At 46.1% G+C, this 21,649-nt stretch overlaps 1 protein-coding gene and 1 pseudogene across 1 annotated transcript; both read left to right on the top strand.

The window, feature by feature from the left end:
* The first annotated feature begins 468 nt into the window (after window positions 1-468).
* Window positions 469-1,765, top strand: LOC123481451 (complement C1q-like protein 2). The gene is made up of 5 exons (XM_045205694.1): window positions 469-634; window positions 724-774; window positions 881-988; window positions 1,139-1,270; window positions 1,411-1,765. The coding sequence occupies exons 1-5, from the start codon at window positions 469-471 to the stop codon at window positions 1,692-1,694; spliced, it is 741 nt and encodes a 246-aa protein (XP_045061629.1). The 3' UTR covers window positions 1,695-1,765.
* A 4,309-nt stretch (window positions 1,766-6,074) lies between these two features.
* On the top strand, window positions 6,075-14,276 carry LOC123481322 (annotated as a pseudogene).
* Window positions 14,277-21,649: the final 7,373 nt, after the last annotated feature.

The raw sequence follows: 21,649 nt of genomic DNA, 5'->3' as shown, positions 1-21,649 counted from the left end.
TTTCTGTTAGAAACATCATGGAAAGCAGAAAAGGGGTGTGGTAACTAAATAAAAGGTGTGATTCTCCCATGGTCTTAAACAACCCTCAATCTGAACGAACTGGCAAGAAATAATCTTTACCTGTGTTCTATTACTTCCCACAATCCTTGGCTATGTTCTCAAAATATTCCACGAGGACACCTGTTATATTCCCATGTATTGGTCCACCAAGACCAGTGTGTATATAAAGAAGGGGACTGAGCCCAGTAGACTACATTAGTTCTGAAGAGACATTGTTTCAGAATGAGGGGTGCTGTAGCTCTGCAGGTGTTGCTGTTCTGTCTGTCTGGGACATGGGGTCAGGGAGAGAGTGGAGGGGTTAGGGAGAATGACATCACTGAACAGGGTCACAGTGAAGGATGAAAGAGTGATGCTGAACAGTTGACCACCTAGCCTGACATCTGGACTGAGCTGAAGGAGCTGAGAGACATGGTGGTGGAGCTGAGGAACATGGGGGCCAGACTGAGCGCCAGTGAGAGCCAGGTGGAGGAGCTGCAGAAAGAGGTGGTGAACCAGAGAGTGGAGTTGAGTGTCACTAAGAATGAACTACAGTTCTACAAGAACAAGGTGGAGGAACTGGAGAGAGGGAACGCAGGTGATGTGAGACAGCTGTAGCTTATTTGATCACTGTAATCAGGAGAGCAGTGGTGAAATGTTCAACAGTTTCTTTCTATGATATTGTAGCGTTGCAGGCCAGATTGAGAGCCAGGTGGAGAAGCAGAAGACTGAGTACATGTAATGTAAAGATTTAAAATACAGTATCTAAAGAGGATTTTAAATATTTTGTCCAAATCAGACAAGAAACAGGTTCCCAGCATTTTTCCTATATTTGTAATTTCAGCTCATGCAGCAGAACTGTCAGCCATGGGGACCATAGTGACAGCCAGTGAGGGAGAGGTGGAGGAGATGAAGAGCGAGAATGCAGGGAGGACAAACAGACTTCAGAATGGTATCACCTGTTACCATGTAATGCAATGTGGTTGTGTATCTTTCCAAACAAAGTTGATCATTTGGAATATTCTGTCCCTAGTGTTATTACAGACTGTGTAGTATTACAAGCTCAATATTACAAATGAATGTTCTACTCCCTTGTTGACAGACAGACCAAAGGTGGCGTTCTTTGCTGGTTTGTCTGAAACAGGAGGGTTTCAGGGACCCTTCAACACTGAAACCTCACTGGTCTACACCAACGTCATCACCAACATTGGCCAGGCCTACAGCCCAGTTACAGGTAGCCTACTGCTTGCTTACACAATCTACATGTATGAACACACATGTCCATAGGCACCAGATACAGAGTCCAACGTCACTAATGGCTTTGAGAGACTGACAGTGTGACACTGATCTCTCTCTGTTTTTCCTCTGATGCAGGTGTCTTTGCTGCTCCAGTGAGAGGAGTCTACTACATCAGATTCTCTGGCATGGATGCCACCACATCACAGTACATGGACTTCCATTTGTTCAAGAATGACCAGGGTATAATGTGGAATGGACAGTACAGTAGTCAACAAAGGCGACAGTATCTATCCAATTCTTTGACTCTAGAACTGGAGGAGGGGGACTTGGTCTACATGTGCCTCCCATCAGGCTACAGGATCTATGATGATTCAGATAAACATAGCTCCTTCAGTGGCTTCCTACTCTTCCCTATGTGAGATGAACACCACAAAAGCTATAATAAAAAGTCTGAACTGTTTTTATAATAACATTCCATGAAACATGAAGGTAAAATAAAATGACTAACATCTTATTTTCTGTTGACGTTTGACTGTATTTACTATGATATAGATTAATGTTATTCAGCTCAGTATTTTGGGTGGAAGGCACAGGGTCAGCTTTGGGGGTTAGAGTGGTAATGTATTTATTGTATGTAACTACTTTAGGGCAACTACAGACAGAATCAAATAACCGTCCAGATCATATGTATAATTGAGTCAGTTTAACTGACAATTTCAAGCATAAATTGATGAATTACTATGCTGAAGTGAATGTTTTAATGATAAATCACATCCACTTCATTCTTTCTCTGGTTAATGACAATATAATCCCATTTAGCCTGTTAAAGCTATATTGCTCTCAGTAATTTGACGAACTGACCATGTTGAAAGTCACTGATCTCTTCATTAAGGCCATTCTACTGCCAATGTTTGTTTATGGAGATCGCATGGCTGTGTGCTCGATTTTCTACACCTGTCAACAACAGGTGTGGCTGAAATGGCAGAATCCACTAATTTGAAGGGGTGTCCTCATATTTTTGTATATATAGTGTATATGTACAGTATTGTGGGGGCAAAATGGTTTTGTTACAATCTAAATGCTATGAAAATGCTTGAGTTGAATAGTGCTATTCACTGGTAATTGTCCCTGCTGTCCAGTAACCTCTTCATACACCGCTTAAAGGACTGATTTGTTATTGGCCGAACTCTTGTTCTGTCTGTTTAGGCTCTGAAGATCTTATCACTCCCCTATTTTAGACGCATACAGTTGAAGTCGGAAGTTTACATACACCTTAGCCAAATACATTTAAACTCAGTTTTTCACAATTCCTGACATTTAATCCTAGTAGAAATTCCCTGTCTTCGGTCAGTTAGGATCACCACTTTATTTTAAGAATGTGAAATGTCAGAATAATAGTAGAGAGAATGATTTATTTAAGCTTTTATTTCTTTCATCACATTCCCAGTGGGTCAGAAGTTGACATACAATCAATTAGTATTTGGTAGCATTGCCTTTAAATTCTTTAACTTGGGTCAAACGTTTTGGTTAGCTTTCCACCAGCTTCCCATAGTAAGCTGGGTGAATTTTGGCCCATTCCTCCTGACAGAGCTGGTGTAACTGGGTCAGGTTTGTAGGCCTCCTTGCTCGCACACGTTTTTTCAGTTCTGCCCACAAATCTTCTATAGGATTGAGGTCAGGGCTTTGTGATGGCCATTCTAATACCTTGACTTTGTTGTCCTTAAGCCATTTTGCAACAACTTTGGAAGTATGCTTGGGGTCATTGTCCATTTGGAAGACCCATTTGTGACCAAGCTTTCACTTCCTGACTGATGTCTTGAGATGTTGCTTCAATATATCCACATAATTTTCCTTCCTCATGATGCCATCTATTTTGTGAAGTGCACCAGACCCTCCTGCAGCAAAGCACCCCCACAGCATGATGCTGCCACCCTCGCGCTTCACGGTTGGGATGGTGTTCTTTGGCTTGCAAGGCACCCCCTGGATTACCAGGACGTGTACTCCGAGCATGTGCTGACCAACTGGCAAGTGTCTTCACTGACATTTTCAACATGTCCCTGACTGAGTCTGTAATACCAACATGTTTCAAGCAGACCACCATAGTCCCTGTGCCCAAGGACTCTAAGATAACCTGCCTAAATGACTACCGACCCGTAGCACTGACGTCTGTAGCCATGAAGTGCTTTGAAAGGCTGGTCATGGCTCACATCAACACTATTATCCCAGAAACCCTAGACCCACTCCAATTTGCATACCGCCCCAACAGATCCACAGATGATGCAATCTCTATTGCACTCCACACTGCCCTTTCCCACCTGGACAAGAGGAACACCTACGTGAGAATGCTATTCATTGACTACAGCTCAGCATTCAACACCATAGTGCCTTCAAAGCTCATCACTAAGCTAAGGATCCTGGGACTAAACACCTCCCTCTGCAACTGGATCCTGGACTTCCTGACGGGCCGCCCCAGGTGGTAAGGGTAGGTAACAACACATCTGCCACACTGATCCTCAACACGGGGGCCCCTCAGGGGTGCGTGCTCAGTCCCCTCCTGTACTCCCTGTTCACCCATGACTGCATGGCCAGGCACGACTCCAACACCATCATTAAGTTTGCCGACGACACAACAGTGGTAGGCCTGATCACCAACAACGATGAGACAGCCTATAGGGAGGAGGTCAGAGATCTGGCCGTGTGGTGCCAGGATGACAACCTCTCCCTCAATGTGACCAAGACAAAGGAGATGATTGTGGACTACAGGAAAAAAAAGAGGACTGAGCACGCCCCCATTCTCATCGACGGGGCTGTAGTGGAACAGGTTGAGAGCTTCAAGTTCCTTGGTGTCCACATCACCAACGAACTATCATGGTCCAAACACACCAAGACAGTCGTGAAGAGGGCACGACAAAGCCTATTCCCCCTCAGGAGACTGAAAAGATTTGGCATGGGTCCTCAGATCCTCAAAAAATTATACAGCTGCACTATCGAGAGCATCCTGACTGGTTGCATCACCGCCTGGTATGGCAACTGCTTGGCCTCCGACCGCAAGGCACTACAGAGGGTAGTGCGTACGGCCCAGTACATCACTGGGGCCAAGCTTCCTGCCATCCAGGACCTCTATACCAGGCGGTGTCAGAGGAAGGCCCTCCAAATTTTCAAACATTCCAGCCTCCCTAGTCATAGACTGTTCTCTCTGCTACCGCACGGCAAGCGGTACCGGAGTGCCAAGTCTAGGTCCAAAAGACTTCTCAACAGTTTCTACCCCCAAGCCATAAGACTCCTGAACAGCTAATCATGGCTACCCGGACTATTTGCACTGCCCCCCCCCCACCCCCCCACCCCATCTTTTTACGCTGCTGCTACTCTGTTAATTATTTATGCATAGTCACTTTAACTCTACCCACATGTACATATTACTTCAACTACCTCAACTAGCCGGTGCCCCCGCACATTGACTCTGCACCGGTACCCCCCTGTATATATAGCCTCCCTACTGTTATTTTATTTTACTTCTTCTCTTTTTTTTCTCAACACTTTTTTGTTGTTTTATTCTACTTTTTTATTAAAAATAAATGCACTGTTGGTTAAGGGCTGTAAGTAAGCATTTCACTGTAATGTCTGCACCTGTTATATTCGGTGCATGTGGCCAATAAAATTTGATTTGATTTGATTTAATCTCTAGGAGACAGAACGCATCTCCTTCCTGAGCGGTATGATGGCTGCGTGGTCCCATGGTGTTTAAACTTGCGTACTATTGTTTGTACAGATGAACGTGGTACCTTCAGGCGTTTGGAAATTGCTCCCAAGGATGAACCAGACTTGTGGAGGTCAACACATTTTTTTCTGAGTTCTGGCTGATTTCTTTTGATTTTCCCATGATGTCAAGCAAAGAGGCACTGAGTTTGAAGGTAGGCCTTGAAATACATCCATAGGTACACCTCCAATTGACTCAAATGATGTCAATTAGCCTATCAGAAGCTTCTAAAGCCATGACATCATTTTCTGGAATTTCCCAAAATGTTTAAAGGCACAGTCAACTTAGTGTATGTAAACTTCTGACCCTAATGAATTGTGATACAGTGAATTATAAGTGAAATAATCTGTCTGTAAACAATTATTGGAAAAATGTATTGTGTCATGCACAAAGTAGATGTCCTAACCGACTTGCTAAAACTATAGTTTGTTAACAATACATTTGTGGAGTGGTTGAAAAACGAGTTTTAATGACTCCAACCTAAGTGTATGTAAACTTCCGACTTCAACTGTAGGCTGTGAGAACTGGTTAGAACCTGCTTTTGTTTTAACGCTTTAAGGGAGTAGAGCTCAGTATCCCTTATCTCTCATGTAAGCTTGCCTCCCTCATGTAAGCAGTTCTTTGTGTAGGTGAAGTATATAAATGACTGGGTAATTTGTACATTTTGAAGTTCCTCCCTGGTACATCCGGAGAGTTAACTTCCTTGCAATTGCTTGAAAGACTCTTAAAAACGTGCAAATGAGCTCTGCTTGATACTTGGAATGAGTTTTTCTTCAACAGTATACACAGAGGACAGGTGTAGAAAAACACTATACAAGAGTGTGGGGGTTAAGGAGGTGACAGGAGTGTCAGGGAGGGAAACTAAATATGCCCCCCCACACACACACCTACACATCTTGATTCTGGTCTCAGGACTTTCCCAGGGGGGTGTGACCAAAGGTTATTATTAGTGTCCGTCACAGCTCTCTCTCTCGTTCTCCTGTATCCTTCTCATATCTCTCCTTCTCCTCTTTCTCCCTCTCCTCCCCCTTCCCTATCTACTTTCTCCTTCTCTGTCTGTCTCTTTTCTTCTCTGTTCCGTCTGTATCGTTCCATCTAATCTGTCTTTCTCATCTTGTTTCATTTGTATTTTACTCTCTTACCTTTGTCTCTTCTCTGTTACTGTCTTCTTCTTTTTGCTGTTTTGTCTTCCCTCTGTTTACTTTGGTCTATTCTGTCTCACTCTTAGTATTAGTTCTGTCTTTCTCTGCACTCCTTTTTGCTCTGTCATTAGTTCCTGTCTCCTCTCTTCTGTTATCTCTCCTTTTCCTGTTTCACTGTTTGTGGACTTTGTCCTTCCTTCTTTGCTGTCTTCTTTACCTACTCTGTATCTTCCTCTCCCCTCCTTTTCCCCTATCTTCTTAATTCTCTCTCTCTCTCTCTCTCTCTCTTTCTCTCTCTCTCTGTTCTGAGTTATGGGGAAGACAGAGTTGTATTCTGTATATAAGAGCTTTCTGGACTGTATATGCCTCTCTGTGAGTACCCATCTGCATCTTCACTCCTCTTCCTCCTTGTCTGCTTCTCTCTCTCTCCCTTCCTCTCATCTCCTTTCCTTCTCTCTCCCTTCCTCTCCTCTCATTTCCTCCTCTCTTCCATCCTTTCCTCCTCTCTTCCATCCTTTCCTCCACCCTCCCTCCACTCCTTTCCTATGCTAGGCACTGTTCATATGTTCACTGGCTTTTTCCTTTATGTTTCAATTCATTTAGTTTGTTTTGTTTTGTGAAGCTTGATACAGTGCAGTTTTATTCCTGGCAACCCTTCACTCTTTCTACCTATGTTCTGCCTCTCTACCACACCTCAGAGAGAGAGAGAGAGAGTCTGTGTGTGTGTGTGTGTGTGTGATCTACATTCAGTCTGTAAGCCACCCTAAATCAGAGAACGTTGCCTGCTCAGCTCTCGCTCTCTCTCTCTCTCTCTCTCTCTCTCTCTCTCTCTCTCTCTCTCTCTCTCTCTCTCTCTCTCTCTCTCTCTCTCTCTCTCTCTCTCTCTCTCTCTCTCTCTCTCTCTCTTTCTCTCAGCACTCTTTCTCCTTGTGATGTTCTGATATTAATAACAGTCTTAGAATGTAGATGGAAATAGTCACAGAGCTGCTCCATGCAGGCCAGCCAGTCACTTGACATTTCTCATTTAGCCCCTTTACACCAGGACAGAACAGGACAGGAGAGGGTTTAGGGATCCACTCTAATGTAGTACAGATAATATAGTCCACTACTGATATAGTCCACTAGTGCATACTCTGTTTAAGTGCAGTTCAGTTCACCAGTTCAAATAAAAATAAACAATTTTTACTTGCTACAGGTGGCAGTCCCAAGTCATTACATTAATCAGGAGTCGACTGTTTTCTTAAAAGGGAGTTAGAAAGAGCCTGTGGAATTGGATAACATCATCGTGGGCTTGCAACACTAGTCCTCAGCTGACAAGCATTTTAGATCATTAAGCAGCTGTTATGTCAGCTATGTGTCTGTGTGTGTATGTGTGTGTGTTGCATCTGTGCGTGTGTGTGTTATTGAGAGGCTCAGTCCAACTATGCTTGACGACCTTTGCCCTGTTGACCCCTCCTCTAAACCCCTGACCTCTGACCCCTAGCGGAACAGCAGTGAGGGGCCAGGGAAGAACGAGAATGCCCCTGACGATGGTCACCTGGCCTACCAGAATGGAGACGTTCTACAAGAGAGATGTAGGCTATGTTTATCTTCTATGTCTATCTTCTATGTTTATGTCTAGTCTTCACACATTGAAAAGACCGGATAGGTGAATGTTTTTGAGCACTCTCACAAAGAGGGGTATAGGTCGGAATATAAACTCTGGCCCCTTCCTCTGTTAGTGCCATTGGAGTCAAACCGTTTATTGGTTATGTTGTGTGAGGTAGACTCCTCTACTCTACCAGTCTTTGATTTCATCCCCATCCCTCTATCTCTTCCTCTTCCCCATCAGATGAGATTATCAGTACGTTGGGAGAGGGCACCTTTGGGAAGGTGGTGCGGTGTGTTGACCGGCGCAGGTACGAGAGGCATTTATAAAATACACACACACACACACACACACACACACACACACACACACTCGTAGAGCATCAGGTGGAGCGTGTGCTGGTAGTTAGCTAGCAGTGGAGGCTGCTGAGGGGAGGACGGCTCATAATAATGGCTGGAATGGAGTCAATGGAATTGTATCAAACACATCAAAAACATGGTTTCCATGTGGTTGATACCACTCCATTGACTCCATACCAGACATTATTATGAGCCATCCTCCCCTCAGCAGCCTCCACTGTTAGCTAGATACTCTCTCTGTCTCTCTCTCAGGGCTGGGGAACGTGTAGCTCTGAAGATCATTAAGAACATGGAGAAGTACAGACAAGCTGCTAAACTGGAGATCAATGTCCTGGAGAAAATCAACGAGAAAGACCCACACAACCAACAGTCAGTACGGAGTCTGATGAACCAGTAGAACGTTTGAAAAGTTGTCTCCCTCGCCTTCTTTGGCTCTCTCTTTATTTCTCCTTTCTTCCCTCCATTTCCATTTCCCCTTCTCTCTCCCTCTCTCTCCTTCTCTCTCTCTCTCTCTCTCTCTCTCTCTCTCTCTCTCTCTCTCTCTCTCTCTCTCTCTCTCCCTCTCTCTCTCCCCTTCTCTCTCTCTCTGTCTCTGTCTCTGTCTCTGTCTCTGTCTCTCTCTCTCTCTCTCTCTCTCTCTCTCTCTCTCTCTCTCTCTCTCTCTCTCTCTCTCTGTCTCTCTCTCTCTCCCCTTCTCTCTCTCTCTCTGTCTCCCCTCTCTCTCTCTCTCTCTCTCTCTCTCTCTCTCTCTCTCTCTCTCTCCCTCTCTCTCTCTCTCTCTCCCCTTCTCTCTCTCTCTGTCTCTCTCTCTCCTTCTCTCTCTCCTCTCTCTCTCTCTCTCTCTCTCTCTCTCTCTCTCTCTCTCTCTCTCTCTCTCTCTCTCTCTCTCTCTCTCTCTCTCTCTCTCTCTCTCTCTCTCTCTCTCTCTCTCTCTCTCTCTCCTTCTCTCTCAGTCAGTGTGTTCAGATGCTGGACTGGTTTGACTACCATGGTCATGTGTGTATCTGCTAGCCCTCAGCACTTTCGACTTCCTGAAGGAGAACAACTTCCTGCCGTACTCTATGGATCACATTCGCCAGATGGCCTACCAGATCTGCCTCGCCGCCAATTGTGAGTGTATCACACACACATATGTATGCACATGTGCATGATGGTAGCTCTCCAGAAGCAGGGTTGGTGGTGACTACTTCCATAGACTATTACATTGCTTACCAGGGATTGTTAGGTGTCTGGTTTAGTCTCTTTGACCAGAGGAGGGCACTGGCTCATTGATGTAGCCTAAAACTAATATCTGGACCTCAAAGCCAGTTCCACTGTGTTTTTCATTGTTCCCCTCTAATCAGGGACTCATTTAAACCTGGGACACCAGGTGGGTGCAATTAAGTATCAGGTAGAACAGAAAAGCAGCAGGCTACAGACCTCGTAGGGCAGGGTTCTCAATTCCGGTCCTGGAGGGCCGAAACACCTCTGTTTTTCATCCTCTCCTTCTAATCAGGGGCTAATTCAGACCTGGGACACCAGGTGAGTGCAATTAACTACCAGGTAGAAATAAAAAACAGAAGTGTTTCGGCCCTCCAGGACCGGAATTGAAGAACCCTGTTGTAGGGTCAGAGTTGAATGCCCCTGGTCTACTACGTACTGTAGAGGAACTCCTATGGGCAGCAAGTGCAATGCTGGGCAGTTTCACCTTGGCTGTTCAGGTATTATCATGATGGTTTATCTTTTTCCCTCTGCAGTTCTCCATGTTAACAAGCTGACCCACACTGACCTCAAACCTGAGAACATCCTTTTTGTCAACTCTGACTACACCATCACTTACAACGCTAAGAAGGTGACAGGGAGGGGGAGGGGCTTTATCCTTACTTCTTCACTCTCTTCTTTACCTACGCTGTATCTGGGGTTTTCTCTTTTGGGCAAAAGACAGTCCTCCGTCCTCTCTCCTCCGTCCTCTCTCATCTGTGACCCGGAAAACGATAAGTGGTCGAGGAGTGTGTCAATTCATTAGTAGGCAAACAGAAGAGTGTCGTCCCCTCCTCGACAGCCTCCTTTCATTGAGGATGCTCATGTCTATCCTACGAGAAGAGCTTGGAAATCTGCCACACCCCCTTTGAATCAGCATTTGTTTTGTCAGAGGAGAAAAACATGCACACTTTTAAAAACAATAGGCTACTTATTGTTTTATCTATAAAATGTTTTGCACAATTAACTTAATTTGTTTTGATCACTTTACACATTTATTTTGGGATCCTCCCATGTAAACGTAATTTGCCTAATGAGTGGAGAAGGACCGTCTCATTTCAAGCAAGAACATTTTCATCCACGTTCACGCTCCTCACCTTTACCTTTTTCAAAACGAAGCGAGAGAGGACGGAAGAGAGAGGACGGAAGAGAGAGGACGGAAGAGAGAGGACGGAAGAGAGAGGACGGAAGAGAGAGGATGCAGGAGGTGAGCAAATCTAATTGATAAAAGGCCTGTATCTTCCTTTCCTCTTATCTTCTTCCTTCTCCCCCCTCTCTATCTGTCCCCCTCTCTCTCTGTCTCCCTCCCCCTCTCTCTCTCTCTGTCTCCCCCCTCTCTCTCTCTCTGTCTCCCCCCCTCTCTCTCTCTCTGCCCCCCCTCTCTCTCTCTCTCTGTCCCCCCTCTCTCTCTCTGTCTCCCCCTCTCTCTCTCTGTCTCCCCCCTCTCTCTCTCTCTGTCCTCTCTCTGCCCCCCCTCTCTCTCTCTCTGTCTCCCCCTCTCTCTCTCTCTGTCCCCCCTCTCTCTCTCTCTCTGTCCCCCCTCTCTCTCTCTTTCTGTCCCCCCCACTCTCTCTCTCTGCCCCCCCTCTCTCTCTCTGTCTCCCCCCTCCCTTTCTCTCTTTCAGAAGCGTGATGAGAGGAAGGTGAAGGATACAAGAGTGAGGCTGGTGGATTTTGGCAGCGCCACGTTTGACCACGAACACCACAGTACCGTCATATCTACACGCCACTACCGTGCTCCTGAAGTTATTCTGGGTAACATACACACATCACACATACGCATGTGCACTCACACAGTCTAATCTTGGACTATTAGCTAGCTGAGCATTTGTTACTGTAACACCTCAGAGCTGGGCTGGAGTCATCCATGTGATGTCTGGAGTATCGGCTGCATCCTGTTTGAGTACTATGAAGGCTTCACCCTATATCAGGTACTTTGTGTTTGTGTGTGTGTGTGTGTGTGTGTGTGTGTTTGTTTGTGTGATACAAAGTGAAAGTGAACTAAATTGGGAGTTTATAGCTTCTGCTGACCAGTGTGTGTCTGTGTCTGTGTGTCTGTGTGTGTGTGTGTGTGTGTGTGTGTGTGTGTGTGTGTGTGTGTTTATCTCAGACCCATGACAACCAGGAGCACCTGGCCATGATGGAGAGAGTACAGGGACCTCTCCCCTCTACAATGATCTGCAAGACCAGGTAACACATGATGACAGTTACACGCACACATGCACACTCCTCATAGACACACATACACACTCCTCATAGACACACATACACACTCCTCATAGACACACATACACACTCCTCATAGACACACATACACACTCCTCATAGACACACATACACACTCCTCATAGACACACATACACCCTCCTCATAGACACACATACACACTCCTCATAGACACACATACACACTCCTCATTGACACACATACACACTCCTCATTGACACACATACACACTCCTCATAGACACACATAGTACACTTTGTCTGATTTGCCCTTTCAGGAAGCAGAATTATTTTCACCACAGGCGTCTGGACTGGAACGATAACTCCAAGGCAGGACAATATATCAAAGACCACATTAAACCTCTATGGGTGAGTTACCCCTGAGATAAAGACACACTCTAACCTGAGACTGGACTGGTAAAACCTTAGATACTTGACACTTAAAGACACACTCTAACGTGAGACTGTACATAGCTATCTTAGATAATAATAATAATATGCCATTTAGCAGACGCTTTTATCCAAAGCGACTTAGTCATGCATGCATACAGTTTTACGTATGGGTGGTCCCGGGGATCGAACCCACTACCCTGGCGTTACAAGCGCCATGCTCTACCAATTGAGCTACAGAGGACTAGATACTTCACACCTAAAGACACACTCTAACCTGAGACTGTACATACAGTTGAAGTCGTAAGTTTACATACGCCTTAGCCAAATACATTTAAACTCAGTTCTTCACAATTGCTGACATTTAATCTTGGTAAAAATTCCCTGTCTTAGATCAGTTAGGATCACCACTTTATGTTAAGAATGTGAAATGTCAGAATAATAGTAGAGATAATGATTTATTTCAGCTTTTATTTATTTCATCACATTCCCAGTGGGTCAGAAGTTTACATACACTCAATTAGTATTTGGTAGCATTGCCTTTAAATTGTTTAACTTGGGTCAAACGTTTTAGGTAGCCTTCCACAAGCTTCCCACAATAAGTTGGGTGAATTTTGGCCCATTCCTCCTGACAGAGCTGGTGTAACGGAGTCAGGTTTGTAGGCCTCCTTGCTCGCACACATTTTGTGAAGTGCACCAGACCCTCCTGCAGCAAAGCACCCCCACAGCATGATGCTGCCACCCTCGCGCTTCATGGTTGGGATGGTGTTCTTCGGCTTGCAAGGCACCCCCTTTTTCCTCCAAACATAACGACGGTCATTATGGCCAAACAGTTCTATGTTTGTTTCATCAGACTAGAGGACATTTCTCCAAAAAGTACGATCTTTGTCCCCATGTGCAGTTGCAAACCGTAGTCTGGCTTTTTTATGGCGGTTTTGGAGCAGTGCCTTCTTCCTTGCTGAGCGGCCTTTCAGGTTATGTCGATATAGGACTCGTTTTTACTGTGGATATAGATACTTTTGTACCTGTTTCCTCCAACATCTTCACAAGGTCCTTTGCTGTTGTTCTGGGATTGATTTGCACTTTTCACACCAAAGTACGTTCATCTCTAGGAGACAGAACGTGTCTCCTTCCTGAGCGGTATGACGGCTGTGTGGTCCCATGGTGTTTATACTTGCGTACTATTGTTTGTACAGATGAGCGTGGTACCTTCAGGCATTTGGAAATTGCTCCCAAGATGAACCAGACTTGTGGAGGTCTACCATTTTTTTCTGAGGTCTTGGCTGATTTCTTTTGATTTTCCCATGATGTCAAGCAAAGAGGCACTGAATTTGAAGGTAGGCCTTGAAATGCATCCACAGGTACACCTCCAATTGACTCAAATGATGTCAATTAGCCTATGAGAAGCTTCTAAAGCCATGACATCATTTTCTGGAATTTTCCAAGCTGTTTAAAGGCACAGTCAACTTAGTGTATGTAAACTTCTGACCTACTGGAATTATGATACAGTGAGTTATAACTGAAATAATCTGTCAATAAACAATTGTTGGAAAGATTTCTTGTGTCATGCACAAAGTAGATGTCCTAACCGACTTGCCAAAACGATAGTTTGTTGACAAGAAATTTGTGGAGTGGTTGAAAAACGAGTTTTAATGACTCCAACCTAAGTGTATGTGAACTTCCGACTTCAACTGTAGATACCTTAGATACTTCAGAGAAAAGACGACCTTGTACATGAATGATCTCTTTGTGATAATTGAACCCCCCCCCCCCCTCTCTTTCTCTCTCTCTCACCCTCTCTCTCTGTCTTTCAGAGATACCGGTTATCGGAAGCGAAGGAGCATCATCAGTTCTTTGACCTGTTGGAGAAGATGCTGGAGTACGAGCCCTCCAAACGCCTCTCTCTCTCCTCCGCCCTCCATCATCCCTTCTTCCTACCACTCCGTAGGGGCAGCAAGGCCTGGGAGAGCACCCGGAACATCTGCCCATGACCTCTAACCTCTAACCCTTGACATGGATGTGAGGAAGGACAGCCCGACCATGGCATGCAATGTGCCGTTGTAATGTGTCAGGAAGTCTTGCTTTGTGACAAATTAGGTGTGCGGAACCCCTGTGCATTATGGGGGAAATAGGCTAATCTGACCTCAGTGTCTGGGGCAACTTTATCCTTCTCCACCCTTTACATAACTACCTGAAATGGAGAGAGTGTCTGTCACTTCCCTTTAGGGTTTGATTCAGTGGAGGCTGCTGAGGGGAGGACAGGCTCATAATAATGGCTGGAACGGAGCGAATGGAATGGCATCAAACTATGTGTTTGATGTATTTGATACCATTCCACTGACTCCGCTCCAGCCATTACCAAGAGTCCCCAATTAAGGTGCCACCAACCTCCTGTGGTTTGATTGGCAGTTACACTCTTCTCATGCTGATTGCCAGCTCCGCTGCACAGTGGAGGCGGGGCTAGTGGCAGTGAAACATGCATTATGTATGTGGAGCACACTGTTTTAACTGTTGCATAACATTACACACACACACTCTCTCTTACACTATTTATTTTTGTAATGCTGTAACTGGAGATAGTTGTTGACTGTTTTTTATGAGTTGTATAAACTGTTTATTATACTATAATAATGACCTCTTCTACTGCTGCTTTTGCACAGATGGGCTCATTGCTCACTACAACACACACACACACACACAGCATTCATTTTTGTAACACTGTAACTGGAGATATTGGTGGAATGACTTGAATAAACTGTGTATTTATGGTGCTATAATAATATGAACCCTTCTACTGATATCTGTTTGTCTCTTGTCACTATATCCTACTAGCTGAATCATACAGACACCAACACATCAACCTGTGCACCATTTGGACCCTGGCCTCAGAATTTGATTGAGTGCAAGCTTAGCAGGGAGCATGGTCACAAGGCTATATATTGTAGGTATGTGAGAGAGGGAGCGAGAGAGAGGAAGAGCGAGAGAGGGAGGGAGAGAAAGAGAGGGAGGTAGCGAGAGACAGAGAGAGAGAGAGAGAGAGAGAGAGAGAGAGAGACCGAGAGGAAGAGAGTCTTGACAAGTTTTCTTTCTTCAGCCTTGGCAGTGATGAGAGGTGGCTTTAAATCAGTGTGTTGGTGTCTGTCTGAATTATACCCTACTTCCAGCATAGTGTGAGTTACTTGTAGGGCTGTTGCGGTGACCCGAATGTGTGTGTGAGTGTGTGTGTTTTCCCTTTTCTTGGCAGTGCTGAACGTAAGCTCAGTCTGAAAGTCAATGTAGGGTGTTAATGTGTGTGAATCAGGCTAACATTAAAGTTGAGTGAGACCTCACCGGGCTATATCTGAGTGTAGAAAGAGACACTGAAGGAGGAAGTGTGTGTGAGTCAGCGTGTGTGTGTGACCGACTATTAGTTGCATGTTTTGGACAGTCTTCTTTATTCTCATGTGTTTGAGTGTGTGAAGCTCACAGGGGAAGCACATGTAGGTTTCCCATGTCTCTGTGTGTCTTGTCAGTGAGACCAATGAGGCAGTGAGACCAGTCTCAGACTGAGTCATGGTAACTCACACACACTGACATTAGACAGCCCTGTTATTGTACTGGTCTTAAAGGAATGACCTTAATACATCCCTGACCTGGGTGTGTGAATCAGAGAGAGAGAGGGAGAAACAGAAAAAGACTGTGTGTGTGTTTGTGTTCTGGTCAGGCTGGCCGCCCTTCACATGCTGGACACTGATCCACAGTGGAATCCCTTAAGAAGCTCAGACAGCAGTGCTCCTGGAAGCTCCGATACACAGACACCACAGGAGGTTGGTGGCACCTTAATCGGGGAGGACGGGCTCGTGGTAATGGCTGGAGCGGAATAGGGGGAATGGTATCAAATACATTAAACACGTGGTTTCCATGTGTTTGATGCCATTCCATTTGCTCGATTACAGACGTTTTTATGAGCCGTCCTCCCCTCAGCAGCCTCCACTGACATACACACTTTACACCCTGCTAACCCTTCACCTTCCTCCTGGCCATAAATTGACTCACTATCACTCCTGCCCTACTGAACTCCTTAATGTTTTGCTGTCCCATGTGTTTTAACCCCATGTATTGTCCCTGTACTCTGTCTTTCCCCCCCGGTCCCCGCCTCCTTATGTTCGCTTGATGTTTTTTGTCAATGTATTTTCTGTATGTATGCTGTCTCTGTTTCTCTCCTCTTGATTTCTCTGTTGTCTCTTGTCTTTATTTACCCCATGTAATGGCTTTCCCCCATGTAATGGCTTTCCCCATGTAATGGCTTTCCCCCATGTTATGGCTTTCCCCCATGTTATGGCTTTCCCCCATGTTATGGCTTTCCCCCATGTTATGGCTTTCCCCCATTTAATGGCTTTCCCCCATGTAATGGCTTTCCCCCATGTAATGGCTTTCTCCCATGTAATGGCTTTCTCCCATGTAATGGCTTTCCCCCATGTAATGGCTTTCCCCCATGTTATGGCTTTCCCCCATGTAATGGCTTTCTCCCATGTAATGGCTTTCTCCCATGTAATGGCTTTCCCCCATGTTATGGCTTTCCCCCATGTAATGGCTTTCCCCCATGTAATGGCTTTCTCCCATGTAATGGCTTTCCCCCATGTAATGGCTTTCCCCCATGTAATGGCTTTCTCCCATGTAATGGCTTTCCCCCATTTTATGGCTTTCCCCCATGTAATGGCTTTCCCCCATGTAATGGCTTTCTCCCATGTAATGGCTTTCCCCATGTAATGGCTTTCCCCCATGTAATGGCTTTCCCCCATGTAATGGCTTTCCCCCATGTAATGGCTTTCTCCCATGTTATGGCTTTCCCCCATGTAATGGCTTTCCCCCATGTTATGGCTTTCCCCCATGTAATGGCTTTCCCCCATGTAATGGCTTTCTCCCATGTAATGGCTTTCCCCATGTAATGGCTTTCCCCCATGTAATGGCTTTCCCCCATGTAATGGCTTTCTCCCATGTAATGGCTTTCCCCCATGTTATGGCTTTCCCCCATGTAATGGCTTTCCCCCATGTTATGGCTTTCCCCCATGTAATGGCTTTCCCCCATGTTATGGCTTTCCCCCATGTTATGGCTTTCCCCCATGTTATGGCTTTCCCCCATGTTATGGCTTTCTCCCATGTAATGGCTTTCCCCCATGTAATGGCTTTCCCCCATGTTATGGCTTTCCCCCATGTTATGGCTTTCCCCCATGTTATGGCTTTCCCCCATGTTACTACCATTCCTCTCACAGTAGTTTCTAAATATTACATCCCTCTAAAGACACAGTAGTGTCCCAGTCCCAGTAACTGTGGTACAGTTAACTGAGTTAAAGGTGTTAAAGTTGCCCACTGGCTATGTCCCACTGGCTATGTCCCACTGGCTATGTCCCACTGGCTATGTCCCACTGGCTATCATAAGTTGAATGCACCAATTTGTAAGTCGCTCTGGATAAGAGCGTCTGCTAAATGATGTAAATGTAAATGTCAATCTCGCCCTCTGTGGCACTAGGATGTCATCAGTTTCGAATTTCTCCCCCTAATGGTTATAATTATAGAAGAGCTGTTCCTAAATCTGTGCATAAGGATCTGTGACAGAGGGGCTGTGGGCTCTCTTCTCCATCTTGTTAAGGCATTAATGGTGTCCTCATCTGTCACAAACCAAGGCCGAGGGGGTTGGAGGTGAAGAGGGGGGAGAGGGGAGAGGGGAGAGGGGAGAGGGGAGAGGGGGGGGGTTGGTTTTACTTTTGGAGATGGCGAACCTTGAGGGCCCTACACACACACTCTCTCCCTCCATCCCTCATGTCCTGCCAAATATGTTCTGGCTGAGCTTGAACTGTACAGATCTGCTATCTTAATTTGATCACTGCGCAGCAGGAAATGCAAACTTGTGGTGTATTCAAGGTTTAAAATGGCTTCTAAAGTTTGTAATTCCCACTTTAAAATGTCAGGTTTGATTTGCCCTAATGAACAATGTATTAACCCCTACAAAAATGTCTGTTAATTATAATCCACACAGTAATTCACATTTCCTGTTGCTGCAGGATCATGTTCCTGCTGTGAGAAACTGGTCAAATTAAGATACCTGTAGCAATTCCTGATGCAGCAGGAGAGGGTGAATGGACACCAAGCTAAATGGAACAGCTGACCACCTGATGCCCCTCTCAGGGTTCTGTCAGAGCTTTATGTCTCCTTTGTTTGTGCTTTTAGTTTGTGTAACACTATAGACACACACACACACACAAACTTACACGCACACACACACACGTGTGCATTCGTGTCATACAGTGAGGGAAAAAAGTATTTGATCCCCTGCTGATTTTGTACGTTTGCCCACTGACAAAGACATGATCAGTCTATAATTTTAATGAGAGGTTTATTTGAACAGTGAGAGACAGAATAACAACAAAAACATCCAGAAAAACGCATGTCAAAAATGTTATAAATTGATTTGCATTTTAATGAGGGAAATAAGTATTTGACCCCCTCTCAATCAAAGATTTATGTCTCCCAGGTGTCTTTTATACAGGTAACGAGCTGAGATTAGGAGCACAATCTTTTTAAAGGGAGTGCTCCTAATCTCAGTTTGTTACCTGTATAAAAGACACCTGTCCATAGAAGCAATCAATCAATCAGATTCCAAACTCTCCACCATGGCCAAGACCAAAAAGCTCTCCAAGGATGTCAAGGACAAGATTGTAGACCTACACAAGGTTGGAATGGGCTACAAGACCATTGCCAAGCAGCTTGGTGAGAAGGTGACAACAGTTGGTGCGATTATTCACAAATGGAAGAAACATAAAATAACTGTCAATCTCCCTCGGCCTGGAGCTCCATGCAAGATCTCACCTCGTGGAGTTGCAATGATCATGAGAACGGTGAGGAATTAGCCCAGAACTACACAGGAGAATCTTGTCAATGATTTCAAGGCAGCTGGGACCATAGTCACCAAGAAAACAATTGGTAACACACTACGCCGTGAAGGACTGAAATCCTGCAGCGCCCGCAAGGTCCCCCTGCTCAAGAAAGCACATATACAGGCCCGTCTGAAGTTTGCCAATGAACATCTGAATGATTCAGAGGAGAACTGGGTGAAAGTGTTGTGGTCAGATGAGACCAAAATCGAGCTCTTTGGCATCAACTCAACTCGCCGTGTTTGGAGGAGGAGGAATGCTGCCTATGACCCCAAGAACACCATCCCCACAGTCAATCATGGAGGTGGAAATATTATGCTTTGGGGGTGTTTTTCTGCTAAGGGGACAGGACAACTTCACCGCATCAAAGGGATGATGGACAGGGCCATGTACCATCAAATCTTGGGTGAGAACCTCCTTCCCTCAGCCAGGGCATTGGAAATGGGTCGTGGATGGGTATTCCAGCATGACAATGACCCAAAACACATGGCCAAGGCAACAAAGGAGTGGCTCAAGAAGAAGCACATTAAGATCCTGGAGTGGCCTAGCCAGTCTCCAGACCTTAATCACATAGAAAATCTATGGAGGGAGCTGAAGGTCTGAGTTGCCAAACGTCAGCCTCAACCTTAATGACTTGGGGAACAGCTGCAAAGAGGAGTGGGACAAAATCCCTCCTGAGATGTGTGCAAACCTGGTGGCCAACTGCAAGAAACGTCTGACCTCTGTGATTGCCAACAAGGGTTTTGCCACCAAGTACTAAGTCATGTTTTGCAGAGGGGTCAAATACTTATTTCCCTCATTAAAATGCAAATCAATTTATAACATTTTTGACATGTGTTTTTCTGGATTTTTTTGTTGTTATTCTGTCTCTCACTGTTCAAATAAACCTACCATTAAAATTATAGACTGATCATGTCTTTGTCAGTGGGCAAACGTACAAAATCAGCAGGGGATCAAATACTTTTTTCCCTCACTGTATATCCTAGCGTGCCTGGCACTAGCCACACGGCTAGTAAACAAGACTCTGTGTCCTGACAGCTGCTCTTTCTGTCCGTCTCACAACAGACCTGAGATAAACAGAGGTCACATCTCTTCTTTCACTGCTCTCTACCTCCATACCCCCATCCCTCCCATACCCCCATACCCCCATCCCTCATCCCTCCATCCCCCATCCCTCCCATACCCCCCATCCCTCCATCCCTCCATCCCTCATCCCTCCCATACCCCCATCCCTCCATCCCTCATCCCTCCCATACCCCCCATCCCTCCATCCCTCCATCCCTCCCCATACCTCCATCCCTCCATCCCTCCATCCATCCCTCCATCCCTCCCATACCTCCATCCCTCCCTCCATCCCTCCCATACCTCCAACCCTCATCCCTCCATCCCTCCCTTACCTCCATCCCTCCCATACCTCCATCCCTCCCATACCTCCATCCCTCCATCCATCCCATCCCTCCATACCTCCATCCCTCCCATCCCTCCATCCCTCCATCCATTCCTCCATCCCTCCATCCCTCCATCCCTCCCATCCCTCCATCCCTCCATCCCTCCATCCCTCCATCCCTCTATCCCTCCATCCCTCCATCCCTCCATCCCTCCATACCTCCATCCCTCCATCCCTCCATCCCTCCCATCCCTCCATCCCTCCATACCTCCATCCCTCCATACCTCCATCCCTCCCATCCCTCCCATCCCTCCATCCCTCCATCCCTCCATCCCTCATCCCTCCATCCCTCCATCCTCCATCCCTCCATCCCTCCATCCCTCCCATCCCTCCATCCTCCATCCCTCCATCCCTCCATCCCTCCATCCCTCCATACCTCCATCCCTCCATCCCTCCATCCCTCCCATCCCTCCCATCCCTCCATACCTCCCTCCCTCCATACCTCCATCCCTCCCATCCCTCCCATCCCTCCCATCCCTCCATCCCTCCATCCCTCCCATCCCTCCATCCCTCCATCCCTCCCATCCCTCCATCCCTCCATACCTCCATCCCTCCCATACCTCTATCCCTCCATCCCTCCCATACCTCTATCCCTCCATCCCTCCCATACCTCTATCCCTCCATCCCTCCCATACCTCCATACCTCCATCCCTCCCATCCCTCCATCCCTCCCATCCTCTCCATCCCTCCATACCTCCATCCCTCCATCCCTCCCATACCTCCATCCCTCCATCCCTCCCATACCTCCAACCCTCCATCTTTCCCATCCCTCCATCCCTCTATCCCTCCAACCCTCCATCCCTCCATCCCTCCATCCCTCCCATACCTCCAACCCTCCATCCCTCCATCCCTCCAGCCCTCCCTTTCCATCACCTGCTCTCTCTATCTGCTGTATCTGAATACCTAGAATGACTTGCACTGTCAGTCTCAGGTGGTTTACAGAGGAAAATAATTGGGGAAATGCCTGCAGAGTGCACACTGTTACGTTTCCAAGCCTGTTGAAGATCCATAATGGTTGAAGCAGTGCTGTTTGAAACTAGAACAGAATCTAGAGTATGAGAAGACATTGTCCTTTTTCCTCGTTCCAGCCCCTTTTGCTGGATGATCTGCAGATCAGTATGTAGTAACTACTCAGCTGTTGTCTTCTGCTCTTAACACAGACTGCTGTCTCATACTGACTGACTGACTTTCCCTCACCCCATCTATCTTTCTCTTGTCTGGTTCTCTCTCTCCATCTGTCTCTCTATTCCCATCCATCCATCTCCATTATCTACTGAACTTAAAGCCCTTCCATCCGTCTGGCCTGTCTCAAACCT

Source organism: Coregonus clupeaformis, chromosome 20, assembly GCF_020615455.1.
Source record: "Coregonus clupeaformis isolate EN_2021a chromosome 20, ASM2061545v1, whole genome shotgun sequence".
Taxonomy (NCBI): Eukaryota; Metazoa; Chordata; class Actinopteri; order Salmoniformes; family Salmonidae; genus Coregonus; species Coregonus clupeaformis.
Note: the sequence above shows the minus strand (reverse complement) of the source record. Positions and strands in the feature narration are given on the sequence as shown.

Coding starts and splice junctions, on each gene's coding strand:
- LOC123481451 (XM_045205694.1), top strand. CDS start 469: ATGGTGGTGGAGCTGAGGAACATGGGGGCCAGACTGAGCGCCAGTGAG. Junction 989..1,138: donor GACAAACAGACTTCAGAATG/GTATCACCTGTT, acceptor CCTTGTTGACAG/ACAGACCAAAGGTGGCGTTC. Junction 1,271..1,410: donor GGCCTACAGCCCAGTTACAG/GTAGCCTACTGC, acceptor CCTCTGATGCAG/GTGTCTTTGCTGCTCCAGTG.